Genomic DNA, 18,963 nt, shown 5'->3' on the forward strand with positions numbered 1-18,963 from the left:
GAAGAAGGGAAGGAAGCATATTCGGTCTCACGGTCTCCTTTTCTGGTCTGGTGGGCGTTCAACCAATAAAGACTCTATTTTTATCATATTCTATTCTATACTCCGCGTTCCACATATATACACATTACTCTTCTTCCTGTATCTATAATATTCTTCCATTCTCTCAAGAAATTATCTGGGTTTCCGAAGGAACAGTTATTGACTTGCCGCACTAGATCTTTCGAATTTGCAATTTCTGTTTGTTCTTTCAGGTAAACCGAACAAGAATCGGAAAAATCCCAAATTCGAGGACTTGTCTGCTTGTGATTGTATAAGGAAGAATTTCCAATATTTAGGTCGGATTTCCGCCTTTTTTTGTCTGCGATTGTTGGTCTGGTTGAAGGGTTTCAGCGGAGGAATTAGGAGAATGTTTAACGGAATGATGGATCCGGAGATGATTAGGATGGCTCAGGAGCAGATGAGTCGCATGTCGCCGGCTGAATTGGCTCGGATACAGCAGCAGGTACTTGTGGTGTTTGATCAAAGGCCAGTTCTTCAATTCGCTTTTCCTTTTCTCTTTTTCGTGTGTGCGTTATGGGTTTCGCGAGTGAATTTTATGAATCTTCTATTCAGACGAATTGGGTGTGTGATTTCTTGTGGAATTGCTTAGAATCTAAAGCACCCACCAGTTTGTTTTGTCGCGTGAAACAAAGTGGGAATCTTCTATTGGTTGCCTAATCTGTGAATCCCTCGGAGGAGATTTTTATCTTGGGGTGTACTGGCGCTCTAGTGATCATTATTGTAATGGGTAATTTAGATCCATTAACGAGTTTCTGACTTGTGGTTGCAACTTACTTCTCAGATGATGTCAAACCCAGAGTTGATGAGGATGGCTACTGAAAGTATGCAGAACTTTAGACCTGAAGACTTCAAGCTTGCTGCTGAGCAATTGAAGCATACTCGTCCTGAGGATATGGCTGAGATTGGTGAGAAGATGGCAAAAGCTTCACCTCAAGAACTAGCTGCCATGCGTGCCCGGATGGATGCCCAGGTGTCTTATGAGATTAATGCAGCTGAGATGCTGAAGAAGCAGGTAACTCATCAATGACAAGAAGTCTTGATCTATAGATGTATCAAAAATCTCCTTTCTTCTATTCCATTTCTCTAGTAACCTATTGAGTTGAACCTGACTAATATTGGGAATTTCCTATCTTTACTGCTGTATGGTTGTCTGCTTTGGAACATCAGGCTTTGTTTCTCTTACTTTTTCTTCTTGTTTCGGCTTAATTTGAACTTCTGGGTTTCTGGTATGGAAGGCAATGCCATTGCTCTTGTACCCCTTTATTTGCCTGGGATGAGTAAAAAGCCTGAGAAGTCCTATAGTATCTCTGTGAATGTTGCATGCACCTTAACTGAAATTAGAGCATGTAGATACACCAGTCTATAAAACTTATACATTGTGCACACCTGAATGTCAAAAGTTCACTTGTATTTTGCTTGCGTTACTGTATACTGATTTACTTGAGTTGATTGATACCAGGGGAATGAACTTCACAGTCAAGGACAGTACCAAAGTGCCTTGGAGAAATATATGCGTGTAAGTTTTGTTGGGTGCTTATCTTCATGGTTTGTTGCCCGAGATATTTATTTTCTCATTTTGGAGGTGCTTTTGCAATTAGCTTCTATGATCTTAGTTTATCTTTTTGTGATATTAGGCAAAGAACAACCTTAAAGATGTTCCCACCTCAAAGGGCAGAAATCTCCTTTTGGCATGCTCTCTTAATATGATGTCATGTTACTTGAAGACCAAGCAGTATGATGAGTGTATCAGAGAAGGCACGGAGGTAAAGATACTTCTGTGTTTTCTATATCTCAGGAAATTCTTTCTCTTCAAAGTGGTTAAACTTGTGATGCTTTGGTTAAACCATGGTGCTTCAGTTCAATCACCATAGACCTAAGCTGCTACTGCCTTTTTCATTTTGTCCCTAGGCCAATTATGGATGCTTTGAAAATGGAATAATTTGTACTATCTTTTTTTTTTTACACAATTAAGTTTCAAACAGAAAATTCTGGTGCCTCTGGAAAGTGATTACTAGATCTAGGCCTTGATATTGCTGACTACTCGGTTCATGTTTCTCATTGACTAAGTAGCAGTTTGCTCATAAGAAGCTTGCTACACGGTCAATATTCTTAATTTCTTAAGTTAACTCATAGAGTATCCGCATCTTTCACTATAATGTGCACTGATGAACATAGGTATTGAGTGAGTATTTAAAATGTAAACTACAACTTTCTTATACTGCAGGTTTTGGCATATGACGCAAAGAATGTTAAAGCTCTCTACCGAAGGGGTCAAGCATATAAGGAAATGGGCCAACTTGGGGTAAGTAAATGTCTTCTAATTTCACTTCATATTGTTGGCAAAAGTTGTTTCAGCTTCTACTGTTATCAAACCATAGTTGAAGATCTTTTTGTCACATGGAAAATTTGCAGGATGCAGTGTCTGACTTGAGTAAAGCACATGAAGTTTCTCCTGGAGATGAAACTATTACAGATGTATTAAGGTACTGACTTTTCTGTATCAAGCAGTTCCCACGGTATTCAAGTATTATATAGCATGTTCTTAGGCTGTTATTCCCTCTCCTTCTCCTTGGTCAGGTTCTGGCCTCTTTTAGGTTTTGTCTTTGTTGATTTTATTGAGCAATTATGAAATGGATTCCAAATACGGCTTATTTACTTATACGTAGGGATGTCGAGGAAAGGTTGATCAAAGAAGGAGGTCGGCGTCCTTCAAGAGGTATGCTGTTTCAGGGCCAGTTTTGTTTATTGTGTTTCGGTCGATCCTCCCTACAACTTGAATTGTTTAATTTTATGTGTAACCACCTTTACTTCTTGTTTTAGGTTTGGTTATCGAAGAAATAACTGATGAAGCCTCTGCGTCATCTGACAACCACGAGAGTTCAATATCAGGATATTCTGCAACTCCCCCTCAAAAATCCAGTCAACCCAGTACAAGTCAGACTGCTAACATTAGGGAGCCTCAGTCAACAAATAATGACTATTTGGAGGCTCTAAAAGATGACCCAGAATCTATCAGGTTTGTTGTTGTTGATGAAATTCTTATCTTTTATTTTTCATGTACAAGTTAAAAGGATTGGTTTTTCTGCATTATTAAGCTAAATCTTTGTTAGCATTTACTGTTTGTTTAGTGAGATATGCATCTAGACTATTGCAGATGAGAAAAATCTAGGGGAGGATGATAAATGAATGATGACTTGTGCATATGTAATATCTCTTGTATATGATATAAGATTGTTTGGGTCCTTACACATACTTTTAAGTTTGAACAGTATGGTGAGAATAATGTATTTCTGAATGCTCGATTACGCAGTCTTCTTTAGCATTTGCATGCTTGTCTTTGTTTACTGCCTTCTCTTCTTTACCATCTCTTTCTGTGGCTAATCTGCTGCAGCATTCAACTGCTCTTTTATCAGCAGTTGATAAGCACCAAGTTTAGTGGAGTTTATTGTATTTTGTTTGCTTCTATGGTGTAGATCCTTCCAGAACTTTATTTCCCGCACCGATCCTGAAACCTTGTCTGCTATAAGTGGTGGAAAAATAGAAGGTATATCTCCAGATATGCTGAAGACTGCCTCAAACGCAATTGGCAAGATGTCTCCTGAAGAACTTAAAAGGATGTTTGAACTAGCTTCCTCCTCAAAAAGCGGTTCCGGTTTCAGTCCTGGATCAATTCCTTCAGACCTATCACCCGACATGCTCAAGACTGCAAGTGACATGATTGGGAAAATGTCACCAGAAGATCTTCAAAAGATGTTTGAGATGGCATCCTCTTTGAAAGGGAATGAGGCCGCATCATCATCAGCAGGTTTTCATACTACTCCTGGGTCAGTTCCACCAAACATGTCACCTGACATGCTTAAGATGGCAACTGATATGATGAGTAAGATGTCACCTGAAGAACGTCAAAAAATGTTTGAGATTGCATCCTCCCTGAGAGGACAGGAAAGAGCACCATCAACCACAACTTCTTATTCCAAAGGATTAAGATCAGATGACTTTAATACTCGAGAAAATTTGAATATGAATGGCAGCGATGTTGGTGAAAGTAGTACCTCTCAGAGTCTGAATTCAAGAAGTTCTCCTCAACCAAGTTTCTTAAACTCCACTGCTGATATACAAGAACAAATGAGAAACCAATTGAAAGATCCAACTATGCGACAGGTTTCTCGATTAATTGTTTTTTGCACAAATTCTTTTGTCCTCTTTCTCAGCTAAGAGTATGTTTGTAATAAACTGCAATTGGTTTAAAATATTGCACAAATTGTTTTGAACTGATCAGAGAACCATTAACTGAAATTTTTGTGTTCTTGTTCCAAACTTTTTTTTTGGGTTAACAGATCTTGTTTGAAACTTGATTTGCTTCTTCTGAATAAGATCTGTTTCAATATACTGTGATAGCATTCGAGCCTTATACGAGAAACATGTGCGCGATAATAGATGTTAGCATCATTTTGAGAGTTATATCCTTATTCCTTATGTGCTTAGAATAAACCATTTGTCATTGCTTTCTTACCTTGCTTGAAAAGGTGTTTAACATTCTGGTTCTGATTGTGTTGTTCTTTTTTGAAATTCACAGATGTTCACTTCAATGATGAAAAATATGAGCCCTGAAATGATGGCAAACATGAGTGAGCAATTTGGGTTCAAGCTTTCACGTGAAGATGCGGAGAGAGCTCAACAGGCCATGTCATCTATGTCTCCCGATGCTTTAGACACAATGGTATGTATTAAAAAGGGTTAATCTGTTACGTTCCTGATCCCTAATCCCTTTCACCGTCTCCTCTACTCATAACCTGATGTGTTGATGCATCAGATAGATTAAAAGGAAATCAAAGTATAGGCACAATTCTCTATGAATAGGCTCCTATTTTTTCCCCTTTCATTCTCTCTGATCATGGGTAATATATGGTTGTAGATGAGATGGGCTGATAGGATTCAACGCGGTGTAGAAGGTGCCAGGAAGACAAAGAATTGGCTACTGGGAAAACCTGGCATGGTGTTGGCCATACTTATGCTCCTTTTAGCAGTCATCCTTCATCGGCTTGGCTTCATTGGTCAGTAGATAGATCGGGATGTTAATAAAAGCAACTTGATCCCAGAACCATGCCGTTAGACATGTTTCACATAACTAAATGTTTGGAGGTTAATAGCTGTTGATAGTAATGAGAATGTGAAGGCGGTGGGTGAGGGACGTGTTTTTTTGGGTGGCTTAGTACTTTAACCTGTTTGTTTTGGCTGATATAATTGTAAGATTAGATAAAGAGGCTAATGTTGAATTTGTTGGTTTGAGGGAGCTCCTTTTGTACTCAATTCACACAATGAATGGGTGTTGAATGGCTCTCTTCTACTTTATGGAATTTTTTTGAACGTAAGAAGTTATACTGATGAGTTCATTCATGTTATTATGCAAAATTAGATGATACCAGTCATTATTTTCGATATTTCACGGTTGCTCATTAGTATGTGAAGTTATTCACTTCATGTTATGATGATTAATCTTCATATTCACATTTCATGGCTTGTATTAAGCATGTGAAGGTATTTACCATATTATGTGGATCATGCCATGTCAGCAGTCGAATGAATGAATTTGCGTTGTGTTTGTATTGATGTAACGTGATTTATTTATTTATTTTTAAATTTTCACAATTGATTGTAATTATTGAGTCGACGAAATTACATTATTGGACTGTGATATGTTCAAATTAATATGAGAATGAAAAGTTCATAAACTTTTATCTTTTGATTGTTTTGTTTTTCCACATCCCTTAACACTTTAAACTTGAGACCTTAAAAAAGAAAAATAGCAAGTGATATTTTAGGTTGAAGTGGAGGTCGACGACCCAATACTTGTTCTTGCATGGATATACATACATATTTAGCAGGAAAATGAAGAAGAATAATTTATTTTCTGAAAATTTACTATTATGGTGGTTAAAATTCGCTTCTTTTTTTGCTTTTTCTATTTGAATATTACAAATTCGAATCACAATAAAAATTAGAACTCTTCAATTTTATGTTGGTCCTTAATTTGAATAAGTAGCATCTTCATTTAATTACGTTGACCAAATTAACTAATATCTCAACAAAATTGAAAGAACGACTTATTCTCTTTTACAACTGACCTAATAATATCTATTAATATTTCATACAAAGAAAAAGTATATCTTTACGCGGATGAACAGCTGAGCTGTCATTTACAGTAACAACATCCGAATCCCCAGCGGCATAATGGAGATTTAGACTTTTGAAAGAGAAAGAGAGAGGGGGGGTAGTCAAAGTCAAAGGTGACAGCGTTTCATACGCCGTCGGAAAACCATGTCATCTGTCCCTTTCACCTCCCTACAAAAATTGCTTTCTCCACTCCGTGCCTCCTCTTATTTCCACAACTCACATCTTGCGCCTACTTCTGATCTAATAATTTGGAATCTAATATATCATGAATCATCGCAGCAACGGGCATAGTCCGTGTCGACCTTTTATCTAATAAATGCATCCCTTCCAGAAGCTCTAGAATTACTATGGTTATCCGAGTAGCAGGTACCATCAAACAAACCATAACTGATTTAATGAGTCATTCGCAGTTTCACAGTCTGAATTAGTCCATACTTACTCATGCATGGCTTAATCTTTGAGACAAACATATGACTACTGGCAGGATCAACCAGGTAGCATTCCTCACCGACTCCGCCGCCCGCATGGGATGAGCCCAAAACAGTGGCGGGCGTCGTTCACACGAAGCACTGAATGCTTGTTTTCGGGGTAAACAGAGGCCGAGGTCCTCGTACCTCTGAATTTTTTAGTTTCACCAATGCTACGGAGATGATTACCCCAATATCTATAGATTTTTTTGAAAAAATATTACATGATAATTATTTTAATTTTTACGTGAGCTTAAAAAAAGTGTTTCACCTTCTCACTTCAAAAAAATACTTTTGAGATATGTAAAATGTCAGTTTTTGCTTCTAAAACTGTTAAGAAAAATACTTTTAAGTCAAAAGCTATTGGGGGTGCTTCTAGCTGTTTTAACCTTTTTGTAAATAAATTCAATTTTATTTTTTACTACATTACCCTCAATAAAATATTGTTAATTCAACTTTGCCGATTTTAATTTACTTTAAAAATTTTATATTTAAAGTTGATGTTGTAATTTTTAAATAATTTGAATAATTTAACAATAATCAAATTTATATTTTTACATATAAATATTTTTATATTTTATTTGCTATATTATCTAATCATATTATTCCTTTATCATTAGAAAACATAAATTAAATGTCCATAATTAATTAATAAATATTTTTTGCATTCATGCAAGTTTAACTATTGTGTATGAGTCAACAATTATATTACTTAGTGGGAGCATTATTAAATTAAATATTTATTTTTTCTATTAATATTTCAGAAAAAAAAAACAAATACGAAATATACTAATCAAAATAAAATTTATTATTTTCTATAAAAAAATAATTATTATTGACAACCAATAAATACAAATATTAACAAAAAATAGTATCTTTTTAATAAATGAAGATAAAATAGTCTTTAACCCATAAAGTCTGTTTTAGAAGTAACTTTTTTCCAAACACTATATAATTAGGTTTTTGTCTGCTTTTTACGTTTTTTACAAACACTACTCACTTTTAATTCTACTACAACTTTCAACTTTTTTCACAAAATTCACTTCTCTAAAAAATAGAAATTTTTGCAGAACACTTCCCTATATGAGGCCATTAATTTAAACAGAAATATTTTTTATTTTAACTCTAAGTTCGATAAAACTTAGTATTAAATATGAAGAAAGGGAGTAAATCTTTTCGATAAAATAAAGAAATTTTTTTTAAATTGTAAGAATGAATTATATTACGTCACCGTAAGTTAATAAAATATATATTTTAAGCAAGCAAATAGGCCCTAAGAAAATAACAAGTAACTAAACGTGTAGGTTGTAACAAGTTATTTGTTTATTTACAAGTACTAATGTGTTCTATTTGAATTAAACGAAGCTCTTCTAATCCTTCTCGAAGACCGTGTTTGGCGGACACGATTAACACGCTTATATATGAAATAAAAGCCGTATGAACAAAGCAATTTTCCTCTGGAATTAGTGTTTTCTCTTACCTTTTCTACTGTTTTCCCAATAACCTCTCTTGTGTGTTGGGTTACGGTTCAGGATCAGGGGTCTACTTGATTCTCTTTCTTTCTCTTGTTGTAAATAAGTGAAAATTACCTGCCCCAATGACGGGAGGAGCGGCGCGGCTGCAACCACTGCTGACGACGGCGGTGACGCCATGCACGACAACGGAGCACCGTTTGGAAGCTAAAAGCGGAAGTACCAATGGGAGATGGAGCCGCATGGGTGAGACGGCGGGTGAGTGCGCGGCGGTGTGCTGCTGCTGTCCATGCGGAATGGTGGACCTCCTGATCCTCGCCGTATATCGCCTCCCCGCCGGACTGTGGAGGAAGAAGAAGAGAGAAAGGCTGCTCAGAAAGAAGAGCAAATTTTTGTCGCATGAAAAGGAGAATCAGCGGAAAACGAATTCCTTCAGATTATTCTATATGAATTACGATGTCGAGGAGGAGGAGGAGGAGGACGAGGAGAAGGAGGAGGAGGAGGAGGACGAGGAGAAGGAGGAGGAGGAGGAGGACGAGGACGAGGACGAGGACGAGGAGAAGGAGGCAGTCTGCGGTGACGATTGCAGGCGTGAAAACGACGCCGTTGACTGGGACTATGAGATGTGGGACCGGTTCTACTGGACCGGGTTCTGGAGGAGCGATTCTCAAAAGGGTGGTGATCAATGATGAATCAGATATTTTTTCCACTGTACATAGAGATTTTCTACTTCCGATTTAGGGTTTTAGAATTGATTTCTTGAAATCTTTTCTCACTTTTTCCTATTTTTAAGCCTAAAATCAATCAAATTCAACTGTTCTGCTCTTATTTCAAATTCAAAACATTTTAACATTATTGGTATTGTCATTCAATAGTTTGCGAATATAATCTCTTATTTTACATAAGATAATTAGTTAAACGACAAATTACAACCACTCCTCTTGAAATTTCGCATAATTATAAATACTTTTTTGTTGTTTTAGAAATTACACATACCTCATAATTTTAATGTCTGTCTAAAAATAAGAGTCCATTCTGTTAGTTTCCATCCAACTTTTATGGTGGACTAACTAAAATGTTATTTTTAAATTATTAAATATAATTCTATATACATATGTTATAATTTTTAAAATAAATTTTATGGATTAATATTTCCAATAGTTTATTTATGTTACTCACTCTCAAATTTCTTTTAATATTTTTTCAAATATTTCTTTATTTTAACTCCTGACCTTTTGAAGCGTTGGTTAAACTTAAAACAACAATTTGTTAAAAACTTAAAATAGCGGAAAAACAGAGCATGTAATGTAAAATAGCGATAAAACACCATTATTTGTTTTTTTGACTTTACATAGATTGGATTTACTTTTTGACTAATTTTGAAGATCATAATTTTACTTTTATGATTTTACGTATCCCTTATAAGTATACAAATATTATTAAAAAATATTGAATGATGGGTAAATTGGATATTCATATAATTTTTTTTATGTTTTTTGACCAATTCTGATGAAAGAAGGACATATGTAATGAAGAATTTTTAAGTAAAATATAAATGTAATTATGTATATATAAATATATTTTCTTTGAGAAAAAGTGTAAATTTCTGTAGAGGCAATTCAAATATAATTATTCACCCAAAACTTTGAATGAAAATTGAGTTGGGAAAAAGATGAGGAATGGGAGTGATGGCAGGTGTTAGTAGTGCAGAGGGTAGTGGAAAACAAAGCAATTAGTTTAGGTTACTACTACTTGTTTTATGCCCCAAAATCTGTGCCACAGAGAGAGAGAGAGAGAGAGAGAGAGAGAGCAGATGTGAGTGTTGTTGTGTGTGGGGCTGAGAGAGTTGAGTCTACTGTCTCTATAGACTACTACTCTTTTGTCATTTGTATACATTCTGATTCATCCCACCGCCAAAAAAGTTAAAAAAAAAGAAAAGGGAAACAGATTGAAATAATTCTCCCAAAACCAACAAAAAGAAAAGTCTACAACCCTTCTCCTCATTCTTACTTTTCTCCCCCCCACCCCCCTCTAAATTCTCCATCAATCTATACCCTAATCCGCTTTTCTCACCCTTTTCTGTGTTCCAAATCGTTTCTTTCATCACTGTGGAGCTTTGATCTGCTCTTAGATTGGCTCAGTTTTCTTGGTTATACTGCAGGCCCAGAAGAAGAATCTTTTTTCTTTGAGGTAATTTTTGTTTGTGTTCTTGGCCTTGTAAATTTGATGGGTTGGAGTTTTTTGTTTTTCCGAATTCTTGTGGGTTAGGGTTTGTGTACTTTTTTGTTCAAACACGGTATTCAAATATAAAAAGAGAAGTCATTTTGTGTGTGTGTGGGGGGGGGGGGGGGGTTGTTAATTCTTTGTTTCTTTCTGTGCGTGTGATTTTAGGAGTAGACTTTGAATTGGGTACCTGGAATCAGTGTTCTTGAAATCTTTGTTTGACGAATGGGAATTTCTTTCTTCGTTTGACGAATGCTCAACACTGTAGTAACTGAACCTCGGTTCTGCTTTTTCCGTCAATTTGTTGATTGGGTTGGGTCTGAACCACTATGGCGGTTTTATGGATTTTTTTCTTTTAAGAAAACAAAAATTGGATGCTCTCTTTAGATATAGCATGGGAAATTCAATGAGTTCATTGAATTTTTTTACCGGTATTTTGGGAATCTTTGAAACTGGATGCTGAAGACTAGTTACACTTAAATTAGACAGTGAATTCCTATTAAAAAGTGATTTTTCTGGACACCAGCTCATAGAGACAAATGCAGTTTGTTAGTTGGCTTTCCTGAACTAATTTGAATTGGTATTTCCTAATAGTTTGATTCTATCTCCTTTCCTGCATTTGAACTACATGATTGGTTGCTTTTTATGGTGAGTTTGGTGTTGATTGTCTGTTGGATTTTTGTCCTTCTATTCCTTTTCCACCTTGATGGTGCATAATGTGGCTCGATTTATTCTATTCTTGCTCGAGCACTGTTATTATGCTATTCTGTGTACTTTTTCTTCTGCAAAATGTGAATTAGTCGTGTACCTGCAATTCTTTTTATGTAAATAATATTTTCTGTGGATCTTTTCTTTTTCTGAATAAAGGTTTCAATTTGTGTGAGAGATGGAAGAGGAAAAGGTGGCTCAAGAGGGAAAGGTCTGTGAGAACCATTTGACTTCTGCTGCAGCTTTCGTGGAGGGAGGAATTCAAGAAGCATGTGACGATGCTTGCAGTATATGCCTTGAAGCTTTTTGTGATAGTGATCCTTCGACGGTATGTATGGGGGTTATCAATATGATTGTTGTGGATTGAGATTAACGTATGTCAACTGATTAAGTTTATTTCATCACAGTTGACTACTTGCAAGCACGAGTTTCACCTTCAATGCATCCTTGAATGGTACAAAACTTCACTTCCCTTACCCAAAAATTTTATCTTGGCCTTATTATTTTGTCTTGTTGGTTTTATGATGGCTGGTGATTTTTCGTATCCAGGGAAATTTTATGCGCATTTCTATTTTCGGTTGACTACTTGTGTTGAACAATTACATTCTTATGTTAAACGGACCATTTAGTTTTCCAGATGCAAGGAATGTATATTTCATTGTTTCAGGTTGTATTTTCTGAATTGACCTATAACATTCTGGTGTTTTTCGGTGTAATTGGAGAAGAGCTTCAAGAACTCTGCTCAAGAGAATAACTTGCTGGTTTATCATATGAGAGGGGAAGACAGATTGCATTTAAAGGCAAATCATTGTTTCTCTAGGTTTCCAATAAAGCCAAAAAAAAAAAAAGAAAAAGAAGAAAGAAAGGCAGCTAGCAACTCAAAATATGCCAAAATATTATAGCTTAATTTTGCAAACCTTCTGAATCTTGAGTGGGCACAACATGAACACATAAGCTGCTTTAAGATATTATGTAGCCTGTACTTCATGAGAAGTCCAGACAATAACTATTTTCAAAATCCTCTATCATGTTATAGGATCTGTTTTGGCATATCTGGGCATAATTATTTTCTCATATGTTGCTAATTTCAACAGCAATAATTTTCTCTTATCATATTTATTTTGCAATTTCAAATCCTTTTGGTTGAAGAAGATTTCTCTTGAGACAAAAGAGGAGATACATGGATCTGAGATACCTTGATAATCTCCTATGCTGAAAGCAACTTAACATACACATGGCCAAGAAATTGCTACATTTATCATTTGCCATTTTATTTTTTACCAGATCAAGAACTAGTATTTCAAAGGGGTTTGAACTTTTATTGCATGGAGATATTCTTTTTCTTTTCCCCCATCTTACTGTGTGTCACTAGAAATTGGTCATAACAATAAAATACATCTGTAGGTGCCAGAGAAGCTCCCAGTGCCCAATGTGTTGGCAACCCATCAGTTTGAAGGATCCAAGCGGGTATACCAATTCAGCTTGCCCCTGTTTAACTGTACCTTAGGTCTTCTTGCAATTTTTTTTTCTGCAGTTGCTCTTACTGTGCACCTGCTTTGCAGCCAGGAGTTGCTTGAAGCGGTGGAGCATGAGAGGAATGTGCGTATGAATCCACCTAGAAATACAACTATATTTCATCATCCAACCTTGGGAGACTTTGAGTTGCAGCATGTTCGTTTCTCCCTCTTATACTTTTCTACTTCTGACTTGTAATAACTTTTTTGTTGAATGGCTAGACCGGACCTTCCTAACATAAGATAAATTTGCATTCTTGTCAGTTGCCAGTTAGTGCAAGTGAATCTGAACTTGAAGAGCGCATTATTCAGCACTTAGCTGCTGCCGCTGCAATGGGAAGGGCTCGTCAGCTTGCTAGGAGGGAAGGCCAGAGGAGCAGATCTTCTGCTCAAGGCCGTCCTCATTTTTTGGTGTTCTCCACTCATCCTAATGGAACTTCTACTACGTCGTCCGCTTCTTCTGTTGCTCAGAGGGATGGCACTGGGCCCCCTCCTGCAGTTATGATAGCTGCCCCAAATTCTCCATTTATTACTGTTGGAGAAGATTCTGCACAGTTTATCACACGGCCCTCTTCAGCCCAAGCTGATCAGCTTACCACTACAGCCTCAGGGTCGAGCCCGGGGACATATCAACAGGGAACATCCTCGAGCAATAGGTTTTTGTATTTACCGGTTATTTTTAGTCACTTTACCTTTAAAATATTTTCTGGTTGTTCATCATGTTCTTATTTTGTTTTTCTAGGAGGTCACCTGCCCAGACTTCCCCTAGTAGTCAAGATAGAGCTGGACCATCAGATCTCCAGTCATTCTCAGAGTCTCTGAAATCTCGCCTTAGTGCATTGTCAACAAGGTACAAGTAGACCTTTCCCCTTATCTTGTTTGCCTTCAAGTTTGTTACTTTCGGACCATATTCTTTTCCTTGTTGCTGCCAACTTCATTAAAAGCAGAAGACAGAAGAGGAAAAAGGCAAGAAAATGATTATTGGGAAAATGTAGCCTGTGGATTCAACAAAAGTTGGAACTCAGGACATCTTTACTTGGGGAGATGCTATAAAATTTTGTTCGACAAGTATGTGCAATAAACCCTTCTCTCTTTTCAGATACAAAGAGTCAATAACCAAGAGCACAAGAGGGTGGAAGGAGAGATTGTTCGCTCGCAACAGTTCAACACCTGAACCCCCAACTGAAGTTCGTCGAGAGGTTGACCCAAATATGACTCCCCCTCAAGGAATTGCTACTGTATCTCGCATGATGGATCATCTTGAAATAGCAGAAGATGGTAGAGCAGACACACCTACTGCATCAAGTAATTCAGGAGATAGCAGAACTCCAGATGCTACCGATCAACAGACCATAGTGATGGGTGGCAGGCCTTCACTCAACGAGGATGACTCACGAGCTCCATGCCCTGCTGGTCCTGCATCAAACTAAGTGTCGATTCAGCAATTTCATTGAGTGCATAGGCTTCCTTTTCTTGGTGAGTCATTCTCTAAAGTAAGGGTTCATTTGATACTATGTTGTTTCAAGATCAAAATCTATCCACAGCATTACGAGTCTCCAAGTCTTGGTAATTCCAACTATAGTATTATCATTTTTCTGCCTGTTGTTGATGCTGTGCTAATCTATCTTTTCCAGGTGAACCACATCTTTCTGAAGTTGATGCTCTTTTGACAATGCTGTCTCTCGTCAGGCTTATGTCTCCTTAAATACTCATTAACCTTATTGTACGAGAAGTCAGAATTTGCTGCAATAAAAGGAAAATAATCCTCTATCGGACTTTGGAACCCATGTATAAACGACACATTAGTTGTAAATTTTGATCTGTAACTCCTAACTATTTATGGATGTATGTTGAACTTGTGCATGACCCCTACGATATTAATCAAAATGAAAATATCAAAATGAAAACAGGCAGTCGAACTCAAACCGGCCAATTGATGTGCTGCGGCATGTTGCATTGATTTCTTGCGGATGCTCCTCTGATTTTATGCATTCTCTGCACTGCACAGACTGCATGTGCAGTGCAAATGACACTAAAATCAGGTACACTCCGAACAACTTGTCAACACATACACTAAGTGAGTGCTTGATTGGTTAAGATTATTATCTGGTGAAGTTTGCTTTATTTTCTGCTATATTACCCTACGCATCAAGATGAAGGCATGCAATTTACATCAAGATGATTAGCTCATTATAATAATTGTTTGATAAAAAAATATGGTACCATGAGATGTAATATCAGAAGGGTGTAAATTTATTCATCATCTCAACGAATTCCTGCACAAAGAGATGTCAATAATGAAAAATACATTGAAGATATGAAATTAACCTCATTTCATATTACGAATATGGAAATTATAGCCCATAACTATTAAAAATTGGTGTAGTAAGTAAACGTGTTCTTTCAACAAATATCGTATTATAAAGTTGAAAAAACGATATATGTAACTTTAAAATATCAAATTGTGCAATTATGCATGATAATGAGAGTTAGGGACGACATAATTAACCTGTGGAATGTTCATTCAAAATTGTCATTTATATTCTCTTTATTTATGTATGTTAAAACATACTCTAAATTTCAAGAACTTACAAAAAGTAATTCAGATTATGTCGAGCCTATTCTTAACATATTGGAATAAAATAGTTAGAATTATGTATAATTAATTGGATTATATATGTGGTAAATAATTGAGCATCTATTATTTTTGAAATTATATTTTAATCTATGCTATTTTCTATTTATTTGTTTAATTCAATTGAAACTCGGTCCGGTCCTCTGCACCTTGGACAAGGATGCGCCGATGCGGAATCTTCTGGGGAATTTTTTATAAATAAAGTAAAGTTTGGGGGTGAAAGTTGAAATTTCAGAACAGTTAAGGTTTAATAAACCACAAAAGCAAGAGATGATCTCATCACTGAACTGCAGAGCGACTGTTTATCTGTTCAGTTTTGCTTTCGGCTGTCAAATATGTCGGTGGAAGAAGAGGAAAACGCGGCCGAGCTCAAAATCCCAGATGGTAATCATATTTCTTGGCAGATTTATGTTAGATACTTACCGTGGTTTCGAGAGGGTTTATGTTTTTCATTTTTAGTTTTTGTGTGTGTTTTGATTTAATTTATGAACCCAAGTCTCAGTTTTGCTAAATGGGAATAATTTTGACTTCAGCTGATAAATTTCGTTACTGATTCTTAATCTATGCTGTGATCGTAATTGCACACTGGTAATTTTGTTTCTTCAATTTTTTCAAGTTCTTGTTTAATAAAAATTGCCGAATTTTTGCAATTACATTGATAAAAGAATTATCTGATTTTTCTCATGTCAATCCCACATGGATGGGTGGGCATAGTTTCTTCCTACATGTATTTGATGCGTCCTTTTAAGATTTTTATCTTTACAAATGAGTTCGTGATCACTCAAGAAGTAGAGTGATGTTGTCTTCCAATTATTTTGAGGCCTTGTATATACAGAAGAACTCCTTTCTCACCAACTGACCAGTTATAATTTAGAATCAAATATGAGATCAGGTTCTTTATGGACCTCATCTCTTGTGATGTATTCTGCACAGTAGTAAGCTTCCTCTTGTGTTTATCTAAATTATTGTATTAACATAACTCTCTAAGTATTAGCAAACATCTAATGACTGCAAGTTTGTTATGACCTCTAAGTGGTTAGCACCGGTTTTTTTTCCCTATCAAATTTGGCTCTTATCTTCGTATGCCAGCTTACAAGTGTGTGAAAATTGTTTGCTCAGAATTTTTGAAGGCCAAGTGTCTAATGAACTGTGAAGTTGCTCTTATTCTTGAACATAAGTATGAGCAGCTTCAACAGATGGCGGATGACCCAATGAATCAAATGTCACAGTAAGTAAATTTTCGCATTTTGGAATCTCAGTTTCAGATTAAATCAAGTGCAGTTTTCGATTGACAAGAGGATCTAGAACCTTGATTTTGAAAATCCCGGAAACAGTTGTTTGACAGGATTTGGTATCTATTTTTGAAATAAATCTATAACTTGAAAGCAGCTTCCCTTTGTCTTTCATTTTTTAAATGTTATTTTTAGCATACTTTTGCATGTTCTTGATCATAGCTTGGCTTTTTTCAGCAAAAAGATATGAAACTTTTCTTCCTTAGGTGTTGAGTAAGATGGCCGATTGAAGAACAAATAACACATACTTGTCTGAATATGATTTGTAATCTTATCATATGCAACGACTGTCCATCAACTCTGGCTAGATTATGATTTATCTCTCTTCTTTTCCAGGGTTTTTGAAAAATCACTCCAATATGTGAAGCGCTTTAGCCGATATAAGAATCCGGATGCTGTCAGACAAGTTCGAGAGTATCCTTCTGTCATTTGTGCAAAGATAATGTTGGCTTTAAAGGTCATATACGTAATAAAAAGTTGGTTGACAAACTTTAAAAGGTATAGTTTTTTTGCGAGATTTACTGTATGAAGTATATGCATAGAACATTGCTTGTATTGCAAGCTCTCTGAACTCCATGAGATATTGTCACTTCTGCGCTCAAATAGCCCAAATTCCAGTATATGGTGGCTTATGATGTTTATGTGCTCTCTCAGTACTCTCAAGAAAATAAACTAAATCATTTACATCCACAAACTATTTGCATTAATACCTATTGCATGAGGGCATTGAGTTGGCACCACAGCAGCTGAGGACTACTGCTTTTTCTGGTGTCATGGTTATCAGTATTTAGATTGCTGTTGTGAGAAGTTCTGTTCTTCTCACGTACTATTGTAGTAGATGTACATAAAACAAAGAACATTTACATCATTGTAGATTCTTGTAAAATGGAGTTACTAGCACTATTACACATTAGAGTAGATGATGTAGATCTCTGCTCTTTTTGCTGGTTTGTGGTTGTTTCTTGTCATTTGGTACAGAAGCTGTGTGTTAGCATGGTATGAATGTTGAAGAGCATTGTTTCATGCTTCTTGAGATGATGTTAATCTTAACCCAGTTTCAGAATTCTGAGTAGATATCAGCTGGCTGAATTTGAGGTGATTGTTTCCACTTTCCAGCTGAATTTTGTGCGTCTATCGGTGAGATTCTGGAAGAATCCTAATGATCTTATATGCATTGTGTGATGTGCAGCTCTGTGTACTTGGGAATCTTTGTCCAGAAACGGTGGAGGAAGCCATAGCCATGGTTCCGTCAATCAAGGTACTTTTGTCCTTCACTTCTATAAAAACATGAATCACTATGTGTGGTAAACTTGAACACAGTTTTGCAGTTGTATCTGGATGAAATCAAATAATATGTTTGGAACTTGGACTTTGCTGAAGGAAAAGAGAAGGAAAACAATAATAATGATCAAATTAAAAAAAACAACTATTATTGAAGAAGAAAAACATTTCCTTAGTGTTTTCTTCAGTAAAATCAGATATCCAGTCATAGCGATAAGTTCGGATTTTATAATTCTAGGAACTAATATTGTTGTCCAGAATTACTCATAAAGAAACAGTGTAATCAGCAATGAGCTCCCAAAGTGAGCTCTACAAGCAATTATCATCATTCTGTTATCAACACCTTGCACTTGGTAGTAATTTTTGCGAACATGGCAACATGTTTGCAGTGACAACGAAGATGTGGTTCTAGATATGTTTTGGGAATATTCGATGTACACACATACTACCAGGAGAACTCTGTCTTTAGAAGCTTTTAGAAGTCAGCGTATAGCTGACTCTTTGAGGCCAATGGTAGTGTATTGCTCATCTCAGATTCATGTTCTTTTCCTTTTGGATCTTCTACTCTTCCTCTTTCGACAATTTATATCCAGAAATGAACTATTTTCACTTTTCTTGTGGCACATGCAAGTGGGCTTCTGTCAACTCCACATCCTGAGTTACCAGCATGTGACTTTGCCTATATTTGGATCGATATTAATTGCATCCTACTGATGAAACTTCTTCTGCAGACGAGAGGACGAGCTCATGATGACGAGGCAATTGAGAAAATGTTGAATGACCTCTCTCTGATCAAGAAATTTGAATAGTGTTGCTTTACTCTTGCACGTATAATGGAATTACTTATTTATGGCTAATATTAGTATTAGTGCATGAGTTTTTAGTTATCTCCTTGAACACCTATCTTAGTTTTTGGGTAAGAAAGTTTGTTTTTCTGGGATAGGGGATGCTTACATAACCATTTCTGTTTTTTGGATAATTACTCATGTATTCATTAAAACGTCAATATCATTTACACTAGTTACCCAATTCACACGCTCTCTTAGAACGTCAACATACTACACAATTACCTATATTTTTTAATTGTCCTGGATGATTTATAATTGTGCAAGGGGTGGGGTGATTTGTGTAAATGGT

General features: G+C 36.2%; 4 protein-coding genes across 4 annotated transcripts; all 4 read left to right on the forward strand.

The window, feature by feature from the left end:
• The first annotated feature begins 89 nt into the window (after positions 1-89).
• Positions 90-5,439, forward strand: TPR7 (Tetratricopeptide repeat (TPR)-like superfamily protein). Its single transcript, XM_011091973.3, has 11 exons — positions 90-502; positions 842-1,072; positions 1,520-1,576; positions 1,695-1,823; positions 2,285-2,362; positions 2,473-2,543; positions 2,727-2,776; positions 2,881-3,076; positions 3,534-4,221; positions 4,637-4,780; positions 4,976-5,439. The coding sequence occupies exons 1-11, from the start codon at positions 407-409 to the stop codon at positions 5,120-5,122; spliced, it is 1,887 nt and encodes a 628-aa protein (XP_011090275.1). The 5' UTR covers positions 90-406; the 3' UTR covers positions 5,123-5,439.
• A 2,727-nt stretch (positions 5,440-8,166) lies between these two features.
• LOC105170991 (uncharacterized) lies at positions 8,167-9,028 on the forward strand. The gene has a single exon (XM_011091974.3). It carries the CDS (start codon positions 8,299-8,301, stop codon positions 8,860-8,862), a length of 564 nt encoding a protein of 187 aa, XP_011090276.1. The 5' UTR covers positions 8,167-8,298; the 3' UTR covers positions 8,863-9,028.
• Positions 9,029-9,999: 971 nt separating this feature from the next.
• Positions 10,000-14,481, forward strand: RHF2A (RING-H2 group F2A). Its single transcript, XM_011091975.3, has 9 exons — positions 10,000-10,363; positions 11,264-11,432; positions 11,512-11,558; positions 12,509-12,571; positions 12,667-12,775; positions 12,883-13,274; positions 13,361-13,468; positions 13,718-14,094; positions 14,253-14,481. The coding sequence occupies exons 2-8, from the start codon at positions 11,283-11,285 to the stop codon at positions 14,046-14,048; spliced, it is 1,200 nt and encodes a 399-aa protein (XP_011090277.1). The 5' UTR covers positions 10,000-10,363; positions 11,264-11,282; the 3' UTR covers positions 14,049-14,094; positions 14,253-14,481.
• A 998-nt stretch (positions 14,482-15,479) lies between these two features.
• On the forward strand, positions 15,480-18,859 carry LOC105170993 (DNA-directed RNA polymerase II subunit 4). The gene is made up of 6 exons (XM_011091976.3): positions 15,480-15,637; positions 16,373-16,481; positions 16,882-16,959; positions 17,607-17,640; positions 17,735-17,803; positions 18,558-18,859. The coding sequence occupies exons 1-6, from the start codon at positions 15,589-15,591 to the stop codon at positions 18,633-18,635; spliced, it is 417 nt and encodes a 138-aa protein (XP_011090278.1). The 5' UTR covers positions 15,480-15,588; the 3' UTR covers positions 18,636-18,859.
• Positions 18,860-18,963: the final 104 nt, after the last annotated feature.

The sequence above is a fragment of the Sesamum indicum genome, linkage group LG9, assembly GCF_026168435.1.
Source record: "Sesamum indicum cultivar Baizhima isolate 11 linkage group LG9, ASM2616843v1, whole genome shotgun sequence".
Taxonomy (NCBI): domain Eukaryota; kingdom Viridiplantae; phylum Streptophyta; class Magnoliopsida; order Lamiales; family Pedaliaceae; genus Sesamum; species Sesamum indicum.